The sequence below is a fragment of the Harpia harpyja genome, chromosome 2, assembly GCF_026419915.1.
Source record: "Harpia harpyja isolate bHarHar1 chromosome 2, bHarHar1 primary haplotype, whole genome shotgun sequence".
NCBI classification, from domain to species: domain Eukaryota; kingdom Metazoa; phylum Chordata; class Aves; order Accipitriformes; family Accipitridae; genus Harpia; species Harpia harpyja.
The window spans coordinates 58,411,857-58,431,341 of record NC_068941.1 but is presented as its reverse complement, the minus strand read 5'-3'; the positions used below and the strand labels follow the sequence as shown (position 1 = coordinate 58,431,341).

General features: G+C 39.3%; 1 protein-coding gene across 2 annotated transcripts in view; it reads right to left on the bottom strand.

Moving 5' to 3' along the window:
- DLC1 (DLC1 Rho GTPase activating protein) overlaps positions 1-19,485 on the bottom strand; it is a 217,882-nt gene that overhangs the window by 88,580 nt on the left and 109,817 nt on the right. Inside the window, exon 1 of one of the 2 annotated variants that reach the window (XM_052779981.1) lies at positions 12,695-12,973. The exons of the other annotated variant lie outside the window; for it this stretch is intronic. Within the exon in view, the coding sequence (XP_052635941.1) occupies positions 12,695-12,809 (115 nt within the window). The 5' untranslated portion in view covers positions 12,810-12,973. Of the gene's footprint in view, positions 1-12,694; positions 12,974-19,485 lie in introns of those variants that run through there. 2 annotated transcript variants of the gene reach the window in all.

Genomic DNA, 19,485 nt, shown 5'->3' with positions numbered 1-19,485 from the left:
ATTCCTAACAGCTTCAGTAGATCTTATTAAAAGCAGTGGTGGGCTCAGGGATCAGAAACTACTGGTTTCAACTTTCAAATGGGCTGTCGGAGGACTCTAACCCCAGTGACATTACAATATAAGATGTCTTATGAGCAAAAGAAGTATTATAAATACTACTAATTAAAGTATGGAAGAAGAATATGGACTTGTGAAAGAAGTAAAACAAGTTTCTTGGCAATCATTTTTGCTTTTTGCAGTCTGAGAAAAAAAATTAAAGAGAGGAGATTGTTGTTATTTCTGTTCTTAAACACATAATTCTGATGGGATGATAGAACAATATAGGACTTCAGATAGTGGGATACCGGGAAAAGAATTAGGTTTTATGGTCGCCCATAAATGCTTCAATGACAGTTAAGTGCAAAGGTACAAGTTACAAGCTTTTCTATGTAGGCTTGCTGAATTATTTCTACTTCTCATAGTAGTTGGAAAGATTGAGAAATGTGGACTATCTTTTTACTGATCTTTGAAATCTCATCAAAATACCTATCTTCAAATTGTTCATGTTCTTCTGTTGGACTACATTCTTAGTGAAGTTATTGTTGCTTTCACATCAGCAAAATTTCTTGCTCCTAGTAAGACATAAGCTGTTTAAATTCTCTGCAATGAAAAAGTATTTCCATTTGAGATCATCTAACTTTATTGCTTCACCTCCAATAGCCTATTACAAGATACTTACAAAACTTCCCAAGCTAAATTCAAGTTAGCAATATCTACTATTCAATCAACAAACTGGGATGTTTCATTTCTAATCTAATCTCTCATTTTTTTCATTTTCACTGAGTGTCCATTCTTTCAACTGTTCTGCATATCTATCCAGTTGAAGAAAAAATCTCCGGAGGATTATACAATAGATATACACTGGTCAGCTTCAGTAAGGTTAAAAAACCATGGAACATAACTGTGCATATACTTCACTGCACTTCTACATTTCTAACAGGTACAGAAGGAGGTTTCTTTTGAAATGATACAAAGCAAACATATGTAATATTTTACTATGATAGGTTGCAGGCCAAACCCTTAAAGCCTATAGATGACAACATATGCCCATATGAAATGGAACAGATTTTATCAAGTACTTTCAAAGAAGAGACGCAAATTGAAAAGTGGCTTCAAGTTCTCTTAAAAGCTGCCATGGCTGGGAAATAAGCCAAGGAGTCTGTGTTTCTATAATACTTGTGCTGATGCCAGTGATAAATATTTGTGCAGTCATTTTCCCTCCTGCTTGAAGTATCTGAGTGCTTTCTTGAGGGTCCTAACAGACCAGATAATTTTATCTTCCAATGAACAAAAGATTCAAAATGAAATTATAGAAGCTATTACTAGAGCATGAAAATTCAGAAAATAGCTGTCTGAACTCTTTAAATTAAGATAAAATACATAGCTTTCTGAAATAATGTGCAAGTTACTGTATGAGATTTTATGGCCTTCATAATGTAGAAGGTTAGAGCTGTTGATCATAATAGTCTTTTTGGCCTTAGAAAAGGAACCGTGGCTATTCCATATGATCTGAGAAGCAAAAAGATGAACTCACAATCCACCAACAAAGAGCTCTCAAGGGACTCTGGACTGACCCCCAAATTAGGTCTAGAGGTAAGGAAGAATCATTAGTAGAGAACCTTAAAAATTCTGACTACAGGGTTATTTTTGCTTGAGAATGCTTCTTATCTCATTCACTTCACCCTATTACAGAAATCCAAAAGGCCAATCAATGTAGCGAGTCATACATATATCTATGTATGTCTGCACTGTATGTACTAATATATACTAGACTGAAAAAATCACATGGAAACATTATCTTCCTTTTCTTCATTGATACAACTGTGAAAAAACCTCTAATTCTGGCTATAAGATTGAATGTCAGGATTTTATCAACAGTGTAAGTCTCATTAGGTTCTTACGTTTCTAAAATATGTGGTGTGCAGAAGAATATGGTCAGCACTTTTGTATTAAAGAGATGGAATTGTGAATATGTCCATTCAGCAAATACTTACAGCAGAAAACCAACCAAATTCATCAACATAAATGTCTGATCACAATCCAGTTTCTCCTGGTTCTGCACAATGAGAGATTTTTAGGCACCACCTTCTCATGTTAGGAGCAAGATTAGAGTTTTTCTTCTTCAGATCCACTACATGAATCTCTGTCACTTCATCATCAGTTAAAAGCAGTGGGAGACAAAATCAGTGTTCTACTTGACATGCAACTGTCCTCAAAATTTCTATCCAAGGTTTCTTTGCCTTTTGAAACCTACCAAACTTTTGTTTTAATCTGAACACTCTTTCTTCCAGCAAGATCACTCAAAAAAAATTTTTTTTTTTTTCTCCCCCAAATTACTGATTACTACTTAACAGTCTAATTGAGAGTAAAGCAAACCTCTCTTTACCAGGCTGCTCAGGAAAGTTGTTTTCATTTGCATTGAAAAACTTTCTGCTTTCTCATTACTTTGGTACATGGTTGTGTACGGCAGTGCTCCCTGGAGTTCATTTCTGTGTAGGGTTCAACAAACCCCAGAAATATTTGCTGAACTACTGATCAGCAGAAACATCATGGCAGATGAATCTCCCACGCTTGAAGCTTTAATATGCCACCTTTAAAGTAAAGTGTTCAGGATGAACAGAAGTAGGCACGGTGAGAGCTAATATATCAAGGCAAACACAACACACCAGGAAGCTATGTACCTGTCTGAGGGCAAAATAAAGATAGATGTTTGACAAGTGACAGATATGGAGAGAAAACAAAATATTGAGGCCGGGCGTCTTTTGCACCAACCTTCTGGGAACACTTCACAGCTGTGTCTCTGTCCCCTCAACTCTGAATACTGACTGCAAAGATGTGCAAATGACATTGCAAAGCACAAGTGCAGATAAGAAGACATGTTATACAAAAATCACGGCTGGAAGAAAACCGCTTACTGCCTAGCCTTTCAAAGTGAAACTTTCTTTTATCTATTTCAACAATTCAGCTGCCTTGAAGAATATCAGATTAATAAATCAAGTAAAAGCAAACAAGAACATCTCGTACATTTAATGTTATATAAAGTATACACCAGACAACACAAATTTCCATTTTCCTCAGTTTAATGCCTTGAGATTTTCTGCCGTGACTGGCAGCGACAGGCAAAGGCACGTGCCAAACCCTTCTTGTCTGTGGCTCACCCGGGCAGGCCAGTTGTTACTTCAGGTCGGGTGGCAGATACTTTGCTACTGTAGGACGGCTGCCAAAACAGAGCTTCATCACCAAGTGGCGAGAGTAACATGGCAGAAACTCTGAAAGGATGCTGCAAAATTTGAACGTGAGCTTCGCAGAATACTGATAGAGGCTAAAAGCCTTTTGGAGCATCAACAGAGAGAAAGAGACAATTAATCTAAAGCTGAACAGTCTTGTGTTGGTTCTGTCTTATGTCTCTGCCAAATGAAGTTGTACTGGTACACAACAGAGACCTGAAAAAGCAAAAGCACAAGAGAAAAGCAGAATGCAGATTTTCCTTTCTCCCTATGCCTTTTCAGCAATTGGCTATTGGGCAAGTTCCCTCAGAGAAATGTGCAAAACTCTTACCCCTATTTGCCAGAAACTGCAAAACGCAAACGACTCTAATGTATATTAAAGTGTAATCCAAAAGCTACAGTCATGGATGGGCTCTATTCTATTATCACATAAGAGAACATGAGAAATTAAAGATGCAACTAAAGTCAAATCATATGAGAGATGAGGAGTGAAGAAGTAGGATGAAGTCACACAATCATACCTTGCAACCTCTATGCACATCTGGTCACAACTTTTCAATATATTACATTGAAAATTCCTTCTCAGATCATACTACCCACTTATACTACACTTATACTTTTTTCTGCTGTCCAAGTAACTGACTGGCTCACTGCTATCCATTTCTTATTTTGTTCATTCTTTTTTGTATGTTTGACTTACCCCTTGGAAGTAGAATCTGCCTAAACATTCCTCTCCTATTATTTTTATTAGCTGCCTCTGTATAAGATTAACACGGATATGTGCACATTGAGCACCCTCAAACAAACACATCCATAACTCCAAAAATAAACTATACTGCTAATTGACCTTCTCACAGTCTGGAAATACTGATACCAACGAGCAATGTCTAGTGCAGTGAGGTACTTCCCGAGCTGGGAGAATTTGGCCCATTTTTTCTCTCCCCTATTCCTCCACAGAGCCCCAGCCCCCCTTGTGCCCCTGCAAGCTGGTAAACATGGCGCTACAGGAGGAAGCTCAGTGGACTGATAAATTCTCTGCCTGTGCTCGTCTGACCGACTGCTGCATTTTTTGGGGTATTTAATAAATATATTCATATGGCTTCTGAATTTATCTCCTCCCACTGAGCACTGACAGTGATTGTTTTACAGGTTATAATCTCTTCAAAACAGGACTTTTTTGATCTCAGTTTCTTACACAGTGCTAAGGATGCTGCAACATTAAGTGAATAATAGTATCAATCAATCAATGTGCTCTGATATTTCTCTCTCTTTCACCCCCATCCCCAAATTTAACTGCATAGCTACATAAAATGTAAAATGCAAGTTTAGTCAGTTTTTGAAAACCCATTTCAGCCTCTTAATGGGATGTGCATTGCAAGGGAAGCTGTTCTGCCAGCACTAATTCTACTTTCAGTGGGAAAAAGCTGAAGGAACTAGCCTTTGGAAATGGTTGAAATTCTTGTAAGCAGAATTCTATCACATAAAATTAGCGAACATATAAAACATTTATTGCCACAGAGATACTATACAGCTGCTTGGATCTGTATTTTTTTTTCATACTCTGTTTATTGCCAACATCTTCCTTAAAAAAAGTATTCAGCTAGTTCCTAACGTGTAGCCTACAATATAACTGGGCTCCCTTCTGTGTCTGCTGCAATAGTGGCGTTCCCTAAGAGTAATAAATATTCTCTATATGGCAATTAGGTTTAGGCATGATTGTAAATGCAAAGTTCAGGAGGCTGCCATTAATATTATCTTACATCCTTATTTCCTGTTGTCTTTGTAACTTAGCATGTTTACTCTTAAATTATAACATAATTAGCAAATCATATAGCTCATTTTTACTGAAAATAGCAGCTCGTCGAAATGTTTCCTATCATCTGGGGCTGACCTTCCCACAGGCTGCATATCCTGGAACAGCACATTGTAATAAGAGAAATCAGTTGTTTTGGATCTAGGCCAAACACTAATTTCATTTCTCTGGCTGCCCCCCTCTTTTCCAGCTCTTCTCCCCTCTCTCCCCAGTAAGACTCATGTGAGTTGGAGTTAAGAAGTTGCAGTTGGTAAACAAAACAAAGACAAAACTGCTAAGAAGTTAATGAAAACATCAGTAAGTCATAGCATCTGGATCTCATCATCCACCTCTGACGTAAGGAAGATGTCCAGATGTTAGCAGAACTGTAGCAGTTGAAATATTTTGTGAGCAAGGCTCCTTCCAAACAATCAGACGCAAAGCAGTTCAGCACCTTCAGCAGTTTTTAGGAATGTTTCAAATATATAATGGTCTTTCAGATGTGCGAAATGTCTGCTTGGTGCTGAAAGAATATGCAGTCTGGGGAGCCAGGTCTGGGAATCGGGACCCCCCGCTTTTGGGAAGTACATACAAATGTTCAAAGAGAAGGAGAAGATGAGGCCTCCTGGTTGTCTGTCAGAAGGGGAGACTTCTAGCAGAGACACAATGCTGCTTATCTTGTGGTATCCAGCGTTTAAGACTGGAGTTTAACAATATCCACAATGATGAATTATGAAGCTGGGCCCGGAGAGAGCAGACCATAATTTTCATCTTTCTCACTCATTTTTAATCCCTGTCTGACAACGTGTACCACATACAAGCCTTGCATGCTGAAAAGTATAAATGATGAGGCTGGTTTCCTAACAGGTGGTTGCCAGGTGTATTGTTCTTTTCCTTCCTCTCATGTCCAAACTGCCTGTTGGAATGGTGATGTTTTTCATGTTTGGGTCCTCCCTCTCCATTTGTGGAGTGACACAACTGCTCAGTTCTTCTCAGACATGTTTTGCAGACTGCTCTGGGTGTGCTCCCTCCCTCCTTGGCCCATGCTTCTAAAGAATTATTTTGGAGTCCCCAAGAAAGCAGCAAAGTTATTTCTAAAAATTCCTAATTTCTGAAGTGTCCTGGGACTGAATCTCTCTTATGCACATCCCCAAAATCCCAGGCACAGGACAGGACATGGGGTTGCTGGCTGATTGCTGCAGTCCTAGAATTGGCTACGATGACTGTGGAAAAACAGAATGCTGAAAAAAAGGGTGTATTTCCATAATCCCCTCCAGCTGTTGTAACTTGAATGCATGAGGATTTTGTAGCAACCACTTTTATAATATGCTGAGTGTACTGTGTACTTCTTATTGTAAACTTGGACAAAATTGTGCCATTGTTGTAGCCTGATTACAGAAATGATGGTGGAGCTCCATGAAATAAATGTTTTAAATTTCACTAATGAAGGAAAATGTGAAAGTCATAAATAAAACTTCCTAACTGTCCAGTCCCCCAACAGTGTAATTTAGCTCTACCGTATGAGAATATCCTTTACAAATGCTCAGGGTGACAGGGTATGCGCACTTTCTTTTCCCTGTGAGTGCTCCAACCTCTATTGGTATCAGACTTCAAATCAGAAGCACGAGGGTGTTGGAAACAAGACATTCCAGCAGCTGAAAATAAACAACACCAGAATCATGCTACAGGCAGCTCCAATCTTTCTGGCACTTTTCTACATTGTCATATGGAAAGTGAGAAATTAAAAAAAGAACATGGAATAAGAACCTAACGATGCATTTAATTCCAAATGCCATTTCAAATGAGGATTTTGATTGAAGGATTTTGCCTTAAATGAATTCCAGTCATTCCATAATAAAAACACCAGTGCTAAGACAGGCATATAATACTCTATATATCTCATTCAAAATTTAGGGTGGCAATATTTTCAAAAAATAGACAAGCATATGATGTGTATGAAATGTATTATTTCTCATTGCATTTGATGTCTGAAAGATGCAAAAAATTATAAATCACATGAATGAAACTGATATTTTCTCCAAAAATTGCTTACACCACAGGCTTGTTTAGTAATTACATGGATAACAAAAAGCTCTTGAGCACTCTCAAATGGAGAAAACTTTAACATAATAAAGATATTTAACTATTCAACCAAAATAAATTATTGTCTGCACTGGCTGTGCTATACCTGCTTTATTATACAAATAGCTTCTTTTGTTGCCAGGCAATTGTTGTTTACTGTTTTCCTGTTTCTTTTCCATAAATTACAGTCTATTTACAAGTATGTATCAAATCAATACCTGATCATTCTCTACCTCATGGCAAGTGGCTATTTTTAATATTTTTATAATAGCCTGAGTAAAGCACCAAACCTATAGGAGGTTGTCTCCAGATCGGGGGTCAGTAATTTCCTAAAAATGCTGATATAGCCAAAGAGTGATATATCTGAAGCTATATATCAGGTGATCTCAGGTTCTACAACATATCCATTTTCTAAAACCTTATTTCACCTACACACACTGTAAATCTTTCTCCAAGCTCAGCACAAAGCAAATACTTAAAGCAGTAATATCTCATCTGCACGAGTATAAATTTTAGGGACAGGTAAAATGTAATGCAAACCACTTTACTTTAACCTGGGGCTTTAAAAATTTCCCAAGGATGAAAATTCCTTTCTTTACTTCCTTTTCTTCCTATAGATAGCTATATATATGCCTGGAAGTATAAGCAATAGCTGGGGATTGTTAAGAACAAGTAAGTCCTATACTCACAGATTTTGCAGTTCAAAAAAAGGCATGTTTTAAGGCATCAGAGTTAAGGAGAAAGTATAAGAGAAAGCAGTAATTATAAACCCAATGGAAATATAGGGATGCTGATAATGGAGAATAGATTAGCCATGCGCAAAAGTAGATAGTGTGTCGCAGATGCTCCCAGTGATCCTAGACAAGTCATGCAAAGATCAATATGGCCAGTAGTAAGAAAAACTTAAATAATGATATAATTCTAGCTAATAATCATAGATTAAAAAATAAAAGGTCTGCTTAAAGGGGTCTGCAAAGAAACTCTTCATAAGTAGAATCAAAATTGACCCAGCCTTTATTAAAAACAAGAAAAGTAGATAAAAGCTGACTGATAGTCTTCTGAAAGGAATCTCAATGGAAAAGAATTGTTTGATGGAATTATTTTTTCTGCAGTTCCAGAGTTCTTTCTGTGGCTACATCTTTAGCAGTAACTTACAAGGACATATATAATCTTTCTAGACAATTCAAACACTAGCAAAGTAGGCATAATGAGAAGTGGTCTGTAACAGATCTTTGCAAATGAGTCATTTTTCATTTCTTTGACAGTTAACAGAAAACAAAACCAAGAAAAACAAGGGTGGCAAAAGCCCACTTTATTTTTAGCAGGCCAAAAGGTACAAAATTAATTTAATTCTGGGGTAAATGAAATATAGTGAAGTTTTAGTGAACTTTAATTAAGAAAAATATGACATAATTAAAAATGATAAATGGTAAGTAGGTAAATAAATAATATAATTTCAAATAGAAAAGTTGAAGGTTTATTTTTAAAATACCAAATAAGTAATGTTTTCCCCCAGACTTTCAATGACTAAGCCACTGCGGCAAAACCAGCAGTAATTCACCAAACCCAGACTACCTACACATTCTTTTTTTGGTCTATAATGCCAGATATTTCAGTAGACAATTCAGCTTTTTCATCATAAAAAAAAAATATTTTAAAAGAGAGGCATATGAGTAGTCAGTTGTACTCAGTGTCTGACCATGTTTTCTAAAAATGCTGGTGAAAACTAAAAAGCCAGTATCTTTTAGTCATGTCGTATGGCGCACATAATGGGTCTTAGTACAATGCAGACAAATGCTACGTTGTGTCATCTACAGTCTATCATGCAGATAATTCAGCCAGCAGTGGAGGCACTAGGAGAAATCTGTCTACAATATTTTGAGGATATGTACATTTCAGAGCTGAGAATGATGCTTGCACGCTCTGGGGAAGCTCACTCTGCGCTGCTACCCTTCTTGTGCATAAAATCCTGGTCTCTATTGAGAGGTCTGTCCACTGAAGAAGCCAGAATATGCTTCCCTTCCCCGCTGAGGTTGTGGCCTGACATCAGTAAGGGGAATAAACCGGGAATTCCCAAGGAAATGTTTCTATTTCTCGTGAATGTAGTAACAGGAAAAGTTACAAATTTCACATTGCCAATTTAGGGAATCTGGCAACTTGGGTCTCATTCTGTCCCCTTATTCTTTGCTGTTCATTCCATTGCCCTAAAATGTATCCCATCTCTACTGGGCATTTTTGATGTCTCAGCAATTGAAAATGCTTCCATTGTGTTTAGTGATTTATTTAGTGATTCATTTTCCACATTTTAAGATCACCATGACTATAAACATGTGTCTAGATTTTCTTTGTCTGCATAAACTAAGAAAGAGGAGAAAAGACACCGAGTGGAAAACCATGAGCTGTGCTGCCATCAAAAGTAGTCTGACCATCACGTGACTATGCCAAGCTGCAATTCACTGCTCCTCAGGACAGGTATTTTATAAATATATACCATATTTATACAATAGTAATAATGTACCATAACATGGTATAATAATATACTATATTTATACAAGTGTGCTTAGCCCCAGCTGGCTGAACCACAGGCCGCTCTGCCACGTGATGAGATGGCACACGGAGTAGCTCGGCCCTGGTGTTAGGGTTCAAAAGCAATGTGAGGATGCTGTTCTGTGGTACTCTGTCGTGGCCAGGGCAGGATGGCACACAGAGGTGATCTGAGAGGACAGTCCATATTCATTTGCATCCCTTTGTTGCACCCACTCAAAATCAAAGCATCTTTAGCTACAGTCTTTTAGTTTAATGCAATTTTAACAGCATATTAAATTCTTTTGATACTTCTTGTCTAAGACTAATGCTACGTTTCTTTTGTGTCATTAAGACTACATGATCTAATGGAAAAGACATTTTCCACAATATTTTCCCTACCTAGGAGGTAGATAGTACTGCCTGTTCAATGATTATATCAGCTTGTACTGCATGATTTGCTATTTCTGTGTGCAGGCTAGCAGGTTTTTTTAAAGGCAAAATATTTTTTTGATTACTTTTTCTTGAATATGTCACGAAGAATGCATATTTCACATTTTCTTCTTTCTTTTGCAAATATTGTGTGCTGTTTTAAAGGTGTGTCCTGATAACACAAATTGCTGATCTAAGTGGATTTTCTTATTTCAGTGTCATGACCCTTCTTTACCATTTTTAGGTAGTCAGCAGTTTAAACTGCTGATATTCCAAAGAACAAACAGAGCAGCAACACAACTGTTGCTGTTTTGTTTCTCTTCCTGAATGTCTGTTATTCATGAAGTGTTTTCAGGAATACACCCTGATGTCTACTCCAGTTACACACTGCACTGCTTATTGTGGGTTTAGCCTGATGATTTTCTGACTTTCTGACTGACAGCAGCCCAAATATACTAGCGGACTGACAAGCCTACATCACCAGCACAGCCTGGAAAATGGAACTGTCACTGCTTTTAAGGGTCCTCTAACGTCTAAGCCCTGTATTGATAAAAACTGTGACGGCTCATAACCACCTGCCAAGTGGAATAAAAACATGCCGACCCTTATCAGAGCAGCTAAAGAGACTAAAGGGTTCACGTTCACTCCTCGTTTCTAGGAATGCGACAGAGTCTCAAGAAATATAATTAGCAGTTGTCTATCCCCCAAATATTTGACAATCATATGCAAGGTTAAATATATACATTTATCAAGGCCTTTTTGTATCCTGATAAAGCCTGCATATTTTCATATGTAGGTCACATACACAAGGTACAAATTACATGTCATTATATGCTTTCCTATGTGAACTGACGAGAGGAAAACAATTTTATAGAAGGCAGTTGGTAGTAGTTGTCTTATGTGGACACAGGCCAGAGGTACTTGGGAGTCTGTTGATGCAAATGCCATTCTGAACTTAACTATAAATTAAACAGCTTACTTCAAAGCACTCACATAAACATCTCTAGCAGGTGGAATGGAAACAAATGCCAGGGTAAACAAGCGTCCAGCTGACCAGGCAACATGCAGATTAAACAAAGGCTGACTTGGCCCCACCAGCTTCCCTTTTATAGATTTGTGTAACGTCCATGCCTTTTTACTCAGAATTTCTTTCCCTTTGGTGCTCCTTCCAGTGGAGTTTCAGCAATGTCCCAAACATCAAGACCTGCGTTGTGACTGCTGCTCCATGTCCTGCAGTCTTTAAGCTACCAAAGAAGTCCAGTTTTCTAACATAGCTTTGAGAGATGAAATGGACTATCTGCCCAGTTCAGTTTGCCATGGAAGAGAGGTTAATGTCCAGCACTTTCACAACACTGCCATGTTTGTGACTAACTACCGAGTGCTAAAGTAAATGTAATGTCCCCATCACCTGCGACCATGAGGCTTTACTGTAAACCAGTGGTAAAGCTGAGGTCCTCTGCCCAGGAAACTCACTGTCCTTTGCCATCTATGGAACAGGCACAGAATTTATCCAGCCACTAACACAGTGGACAGAACAAGGTTTTTATGAGTTGCTCTAATTTAAAGCAGGTTTTTGCCCCTGTCTTTCTTTATAGGCCGTGGTCACTCACTGCCTGATTACCTGATGTAATCAGTTTTGGAATTGGCACGCCATCACAAATATCTGTTACGCACTTAGATGCTCTTATTTCTCTAAAACATAAGTGCAGGAAAATGATGTAAAAGTTCAGTTTACATTAGTGAGCCATACGGTCTACCTCTTGGTCATCTCATCCTCGATCTTATCATTATTCACATTTCTCCTCCCACCCCCCTCCCCCACATAAGCCATCCCCACTGTAAGTATACAAACAAACCAAAGTGATCCCTCTGGCATGTCACACCCATTGTGCATTTTTGCTGCCTTTTCTGAAACCTCTAAATGCTGCAATAATAAAAGTAACAACCCCGGTAGGGAGAATGAGAAGCATTCAATCTAACAGACAATAACAGAAGAAGAAAATAAAGCCAGTTAAATTATCTTCTCCTCCAGCCCTCTATTATGGTTTGCCTCAAGTTTTCAAGTATTTGCAAGTCAAAATAAAAATGTGAACTGTAACCATATAGTTGGCTGGTAATTTATATCTCAGAAGCCTAGCTCTGGCATACCTGACACTCACTTGGAGCTCACAGCACTGAAATCCTTGCCAGAGGAAATACCAGTAATCGCTCAGTGCACAGCCCAGATATTCCAACTGACACACTCCTTGGCTGCAAAACGCTCCGTAACGCAAGTCACTGAAGCACATCACAGCAGTAAAGCACAGGGTCTGACCTAACAGCAAAATAAAATGCTTCAGCACACTTCAGTCTGACGAGTTTGCACCATAACATCAGACCAAAATTCACTTCTCCTTTTATTTTAACTGATGTTTATCTCATCTACTTAGAGGAGCACATACAGTCCCACCATAGGCATAGCACTGAAGTAACATGACACAGAAACAAAAGGCTGGAGAAATACTTAGAGGCGACATTATGCAAATGATACCACTAATTATCATTATTGATTATGGTCCCTTATGAATCTTAAAATATGCTTATGTAATGTTGTTCTCACCTGCCAGTCGTCTGTCTCTCGTGTTTTTCCAGATAACATCCAAGGCTCTGGCAGTGGAGTCCCTGATATGATCACTAAATGATCTTCTCAGAGGGGCTTTCACTGGGTGATGCATAATGCAGATCGATCACACATCCAGAGTCAAATGCTGTAGCGTGGCCCCAGGAAAAAGGGCATTCTTTGCCCAGGGATCTGTCTGAATTTCTCTTCGCCAGGCAGGCAGGTTGTTACTTTATATAATTTGTCATCAGCCTTGTGGAGCTTTTCCTTGAAGAGTCAGGCATTGCAGTTCTCACTGCGGATGCAGAAAGCTCAGACTGCAGCCAGCCTACTGGAAAGCTGCCAAAATCTTACATCTGGAACAGTTTACAAATGAGCTAACGATACAGTCATTTAGATTTGGGGCTTTATTTGTGGATATCTATAGGATTCTAGCTTCCTGTTTAATCAAATAACTTACCAGGCACATACTTGCATGCTCATTTATTAGGATAATATTTCCCTGCTTAACTGATATTTCAGGTAATCTTTCATGTTTTGACATGAAAAAGGTAAGAAATAGAAAAGAGATAAAGTCATTTTAAGTATCTGCAGTTCGCATATTTTATTTCGTTACCATATATTTCTTGCATATCACCCTATCTGTGGCACAGAATAGGGCCTGATTCTGAGTTCCCTGTATGTAGTACTTCATGCCAGTGCAGTAATGAAGGGATGGAAATACAAAATGAGAGGAAAAGGGGAAATTCAAAAATAGGAGAGGGAACTAGGCCTCCACATCTTTGCTGAGTGGAAAGATAAGCTCCCATAAGTAAAAAGTTTATGCAATGTAACTGAGATTAATAGTCACAGTAAATGAAGCCATTTGACCTTGCTTATTTTGACCTTTTTAATTGATTACTGTGTCCTGTGGCTTCCCTGAGGGAGGGAGGGAGCAATAAAGGGTAGCTGAGACTCTCTTTCTCTTCCTAATATTATGTATGGTAATGTGTAAGGAGGTGAGAGATCCCAGCCTAAAAACTTAATCCCCTTTGTTATCAGGGACAGCAAGAACTGTTGAATAAAGTTGTCTTCATGTTAATTCAAGGTGGAGTCCTTAATTTTTTCAGCAACTACAGCTGTTAAAGTCAGATACCATTATGTTCTTGAGAGGTATTATGTTATCATTAAAATTGATTGATTAACTTCTCTCAAAGTTGGCACACATATCAAATTACAGAATTGCACGTTTCAGCCTGTGGATTTGCACTCCTTCTGAATTCCTTCCCAAGAACAAAACAGTTTTTCTTTTCATTCTATACTAGATAACTTATTTTGCACTTTCTTATTTGTTGTAACTTTTTTCCTAGTGCCTTCTCGGTTCTCTTCATTTTCACTAGTCCTCATTTCCTTTAAGACAAATCATGATCTCATTCCAACAATTAAAATAAATTTACTGGATTTGCAGTAGTGTAACAGAGGGAAGAATTGGCTCACCATCTCTTTAATGCAGATCATAATTTCTTCCCATCTAAGCCTTTGTCTTTTATCTTTATAGAGCATCTGCAAACACTAATGTCCTGTGTACATCTTTGAACAAACAAGCAGCAGCAAGGGATCTCTATAGTTTGCAGTTGCTTTCCTCGTTACATTCCTCCTACTTTTTGAGGCCGGATGGAGAAAGAAGCAGCCAACTCTCTAGAGAAATTCAATATAATTACACACTCTTGAAGTGCTTTCTTTTTTTTTTTTATTATTATTATTACTATTCTGGCAAAACTTCCTTGTAGAGCAAGTGGCAATGCTTACATAGGCAAATGCTGACATGATGACCAGAGTGTAATCTATCTATCTACCTACTTTGAGACATGTACACCCTGTTCAGGTGACATCTGCCCTTGTTTCTATTAGTGATCAGCTCAGAAGAGCACTAGTTCATTTTTAGATGAGGATGCAGTAAGCAGTGTCTAAATCTGGAGCTGAATGTGTATACCTCTGTATTTCAGCTGAGTACCACTGTCAGAGGAGAACAGAAGGCAACAAAGGAGAAGGCAGTCTTAGCAGATTTTTACTTACCAGTGGCTATGTCTATGTTACCAACAACGTGGCCCAGAAAAAGTGGATTTATACAGCAAAGTAAATGGTACCAAGGTTCTGACACATCTCAAGGTGAGTTTACTTTGAAATAGGTCTACCTGGGTCTCATGAACTGAATGAATCCTCACCAGGGGCTGGAGGTCACTGGCGCACTACCAGGGTGCATCTTCTGGCCTAGTTTCATCTGAAAGCCATCCAGTTCACATGCTCCAAGACTGCTTGGATATGAACTAAAGGGCGTTGTTGGGAGATCCTTTTCAAAAACATATGCCTTGCCCAGGCTAAAATGTTGATAAAAACACACCCACCATTATTCATTTTAGCAGCTAAACCAACTTTTTAAAATTTAAAAATAAAAAGAGCTAATCAGAGTTTAATTCTTTGAGAGTTATTGTGAGTTCTGTTACACATGTAGGCTTGTTAGAGCTCAAAATATTTAAAAGAGTCAGTGCAACCTGTTCAATGAAATGGGCTGGAAAATGTCAGAATGACCCAACAAAGGGCAAAGAAGGAGTAAAGATAAACTGTTACAAAGCAGAAGAAGATGGCTAAGGGAGTCTGCTTGTCTGATGTTGCAACACATAAATGGATAATCTAAGTAAGACTGTGTAAAGAATTTAATTAAACGTCAGAAAATTCTTAATGGACCATGGACAGGAAAATAATGAGGTATAGGTAGGCTAGAAATATGGATAGGAAAAGCGTAGACTGAGATATCTGATGGGGAAGACAGTTAAAAGCCAATATATACAATCAAATAAGGAAATTTGAGATGCATGACATTCACTATGGTCATAAAATGAGATAAGAGTTTGCCATGCAACATGAAAGTATAAAATGATTTTTAAATCATGTTTAAAGGAGGCATTAGAGCACAGCTGTGCATCAGTCTCTATTCTTCCGATATTTAAATAACACCCCTTGTGGAACAATGCACTCAGTTTTGGTCTGGACCTCTCAATACCCAAAAGATGCTGAAAAGGCATGACAAAACCCAGTGTGCTGGGATACTGGCAGCTGGTGGCAGCAGGGCCATGGTGGCAGCCGTCTTAGTTCTGTGCTGGGAAACACCCGTGTGTTCAGGGCAAAGCTGCCGAGCTGCCACGGCTGCTGTGCCATTATCTGATACTCATGTTGAGACCCACACACCGCATGTCAGGCAAGCTCCTCCCGTGTTCCCAGGCACGGCTCTGTGTTTGGAGAAATGTTACTGCCCAAATGCTACCTGCTTATGTAGAGATACTTTCCCTTTCAGCTCAGACATATTCCCTCTCCCTTTGCAGGTATAGCTGTTTGCAAGCAGACATCTTATCTAGCCGAACCACATGCCTGCAGTTACCTCCGGATTATTTGTATGGAAAAGATTTCTCCATTTTTCTGGTAAACTCATGCTCACAGTCTGAACTGTGAGAGGATGCCACTGGTGCCAAGTACACATGTACAGACCTCAGCTGGTGAATCTCTGATGTTGGTCAACATGAATGTATTAGATTATTTTATGAGGAAAGGTGTTAAACCAAACAGTTAAACTGGAGCGCTGGGAATGACATTAAAGGAAAAAAGTTTTAATGGTGAGATTTATGGACTGGCAAAGAAAATGTTTTCAAAGAAAATGGCAAAATGTTTTGCTGCTCTATTTGAAAATGTACTGGAAAATCTCCTGAAAACTAATATCTTCCTTTAGCTGGGAAATGGCCTACGCACCCTTCCATATGTTACATCTACGATTCAATTAGCTGTATACAGGTACTACAGCAAAATGCATGCAAAAATAAGCTATGTCCTAACCCCCCAACCAGCATCTTGGTAAATTTTATGATGCAGCTCTATCTCTTGGCTTCACTGCGTCTGGAAACTTAAGGAAGACCGTGAGCAGGCACAGGTTTTGTATTTGAATAATACTCATGGTGATCACAGTCATAGTGCAGTCAATACTCCAGCTATCTTCCAGAATTATTTTACTTTATTCAGTATTTTCTGTTCGATGGCTGAGATGAAAAAAACTTAAAGAAATTCTTATGCTCAAAAGGTAAACTGGATGGGTCAGCAAAGATGTGTGCTGGACTAAAAATAGTATGATGGGAATCTGAAGGAGAGGGGTCTGTTGCTGACAAGAGGGAAATGCAGCAGCCAGTGTTCGGGGAGAAAGGTGACAGTACACCCTCAGGAAAGAGGTGGCTGTGCACACGTGCAGGGCAGCACGCACGCCCAGGGAAGAGTCTTTGTGGAATTCCAGAGGCAAATATTTATCGGGGCCAGATCCCTACCTGTCCGCCCGCCCGCCCAGCCGGCTTGGAGCCTGGCTGAGCCCTGCCCTCCCAGCGCTTCCACCAGCCAAGATTGGCCCCACCACCCCTGCTCCCAGGACAGCGTCTTTCCTGTTACCCAGGCCTAGCCTGCCTCTGGGCTGCAGCCACTGACTTCTCCCACTTTTCTCTTCAGAAATATTTTTAGAAATGTCTTGTTAATATAAGCAAAGCTGTGCCTCTCCAATCTTCCTCTCAAGGATGGATCTACTTACTTGTGAAGTGCTGCTCATCGTTCTTAAACACATTGTTCTTAAACCAGCTGAGGGCAGAAGGCAGAGGCTAATTTCTTATAACCTTACCACTCCTCAGCAGTTCAAGCTGAAGGATCTAAGCTTGCCAAACATATCTGTTTTCTGTCCTTTAGTGGTTCTGTCCATACTTCGGTCTGCAAAGATAACATTAAAGATCATTTTTCCTCTTTAAGGCAAAGAGCAGACAGAATGTATCAGGTACTAGGATGGATGGGAATGATGATCTCATTTTTAGTTCTGGCAACATCCGGCTCCTAGGAAGTAAACAGTTATGCAAGCCTCACTCTCTTCAGGCTTGATCAAAATGCATCAACTTCCCTTCTGAGTGTTTACAAATGTGCAAATTCTTATATTTATCTCTGGTTCATCTATGTGATTCTGGCCCCTTGAGTCTGGAAGGATGTATGCATCCAAAATATGCATAGCCAGTCAGAGACACATAATTTTTTAAACGTGCTGCCAGTTTGAGCTTTGCTGTGACATCCGTATGGGCTGCGACAAATGGTATGGCAAATTCAGACCACCTTCACTGGGTGGTCTGTGCAGCTTGCCCGATCTGATGCATGCAACCATCTTTCCCCTTGTTACAGAAACAGAAAGGTAATGCCATAGCTCTCCAAAAGTATCACAGAACAAAAGAATGATTCGGAATCAAAATTTTAGGTCTAATTAAAAATGCCTGCTGGGCACATAGCATGTGTCATTGTTTCATCTCTCAGCAGATGTCTCCAAATGCTATCTAGGAGACCAGACTGGGAAAGGAGCCCTTTGAATTTTGACTTTGACATGTGTTGCTTTCCAAAAGAAAATCTGGTACTGCAACATCTGCAGTATCTGAGAAATCTGATACATATCAGATCTTTAGACAAGCAGCAGCCACCAATCAGAGCAGACTGTAAAGATTTGGAGAAATTCCTATGGAAAGACAGGAAAATAAAATGTACTTTGTTGAAACAGAAAAGTTTCAATAGAAGCTTGACAAATCTCAACAAAATGCTTGATACGACAGTCACATCTTTCTTCAATTTGATTTGGTTTGGTTTTTAAAAAAAAGTCTCTGTTCTTCAATCAGATAAGGTAAAAATATTCAGAAGTTTCATTTAGCGCATAGGTTGTCCTTTTGTAAGGGTGCAAACAGCTGGGCAATTTGTCTGTCCTATGGACCATTTTCCAGTGCTCAGCTTTCCCCAAGCCTCTTTAGGGAGCAGCCCTGGGAGCAGGCTGCAGGTGGAAGGACTTGACCTTACGTTGGCAGCCACACTCTGTCATCATCATTTCCTCCTTCCCATCATGCAAGGAAGGGGAATGGGTATGTAACACTGTGGTATTTCCAAAGAGACACTTCAATGAAAAAATCCTTCCGTGACAAGTTTTACTTTTTTGTTCCAAATCAAGAATAAAAATCTCAGAAGGACATTGTTTTTCTCATTTCTTGCACTAGGAGTGAAAATCGGCACGTTATAGAAGCCCAGACCTCCAGACTTGGAAGGCAGGAAGGGTAGGGGTTATAATGAAGAAGACTATTCTCTCTTCCCATGTTTTGGCCTCCCACTTACATGGTACTGAGGGAGAACATTAGGATTCTTTCTTGTGTCAAGTGTCACTGCATGATATAGATAAAATAAAGTAAAAATGAAGATTAGTCATTGATGGAAAAAAGTGTAGAACAGGTTGGGAGTCTTCCCAGCTCATAGACTGGATTTGTCTGCTGATCTGTGTATGATGCCCTCTCCTCTTCAGCCTCTCCATTTCTTTTAGCCCTTTCCAAACTCCCTTACGTTATTCCTTGCTGCTCTTTTTCTCTGCTACCTTCTAAAGACTGCTCCATCATGCTTTGTACAGTTTCCTCTTCATCCCTGTCCCAACTACGTCCTTCTCCATCATCTGACCTCTGGTTCCTATGGCTGGCTGCTCTTCTCCGTGTTTCTCCTTTCACTCTTCCTTGCTGGGGTGGGCAAGGGCTTGCAAATATTTTGTGCCAGTGGGAGTATTGTTGCACTGGTTAAAATAGACCGGAGCTGCTCTGCATCCTGATCTCAGCAGGAGCTGTACGTAAGATAGGAACAAAAGTTTGGGTGGTGTTTGCTGCAAAGGTGCTGACGACGTGAGTGCACAACTCAACCCTATGTTACTATGTGTCCCACCATATTTTGCT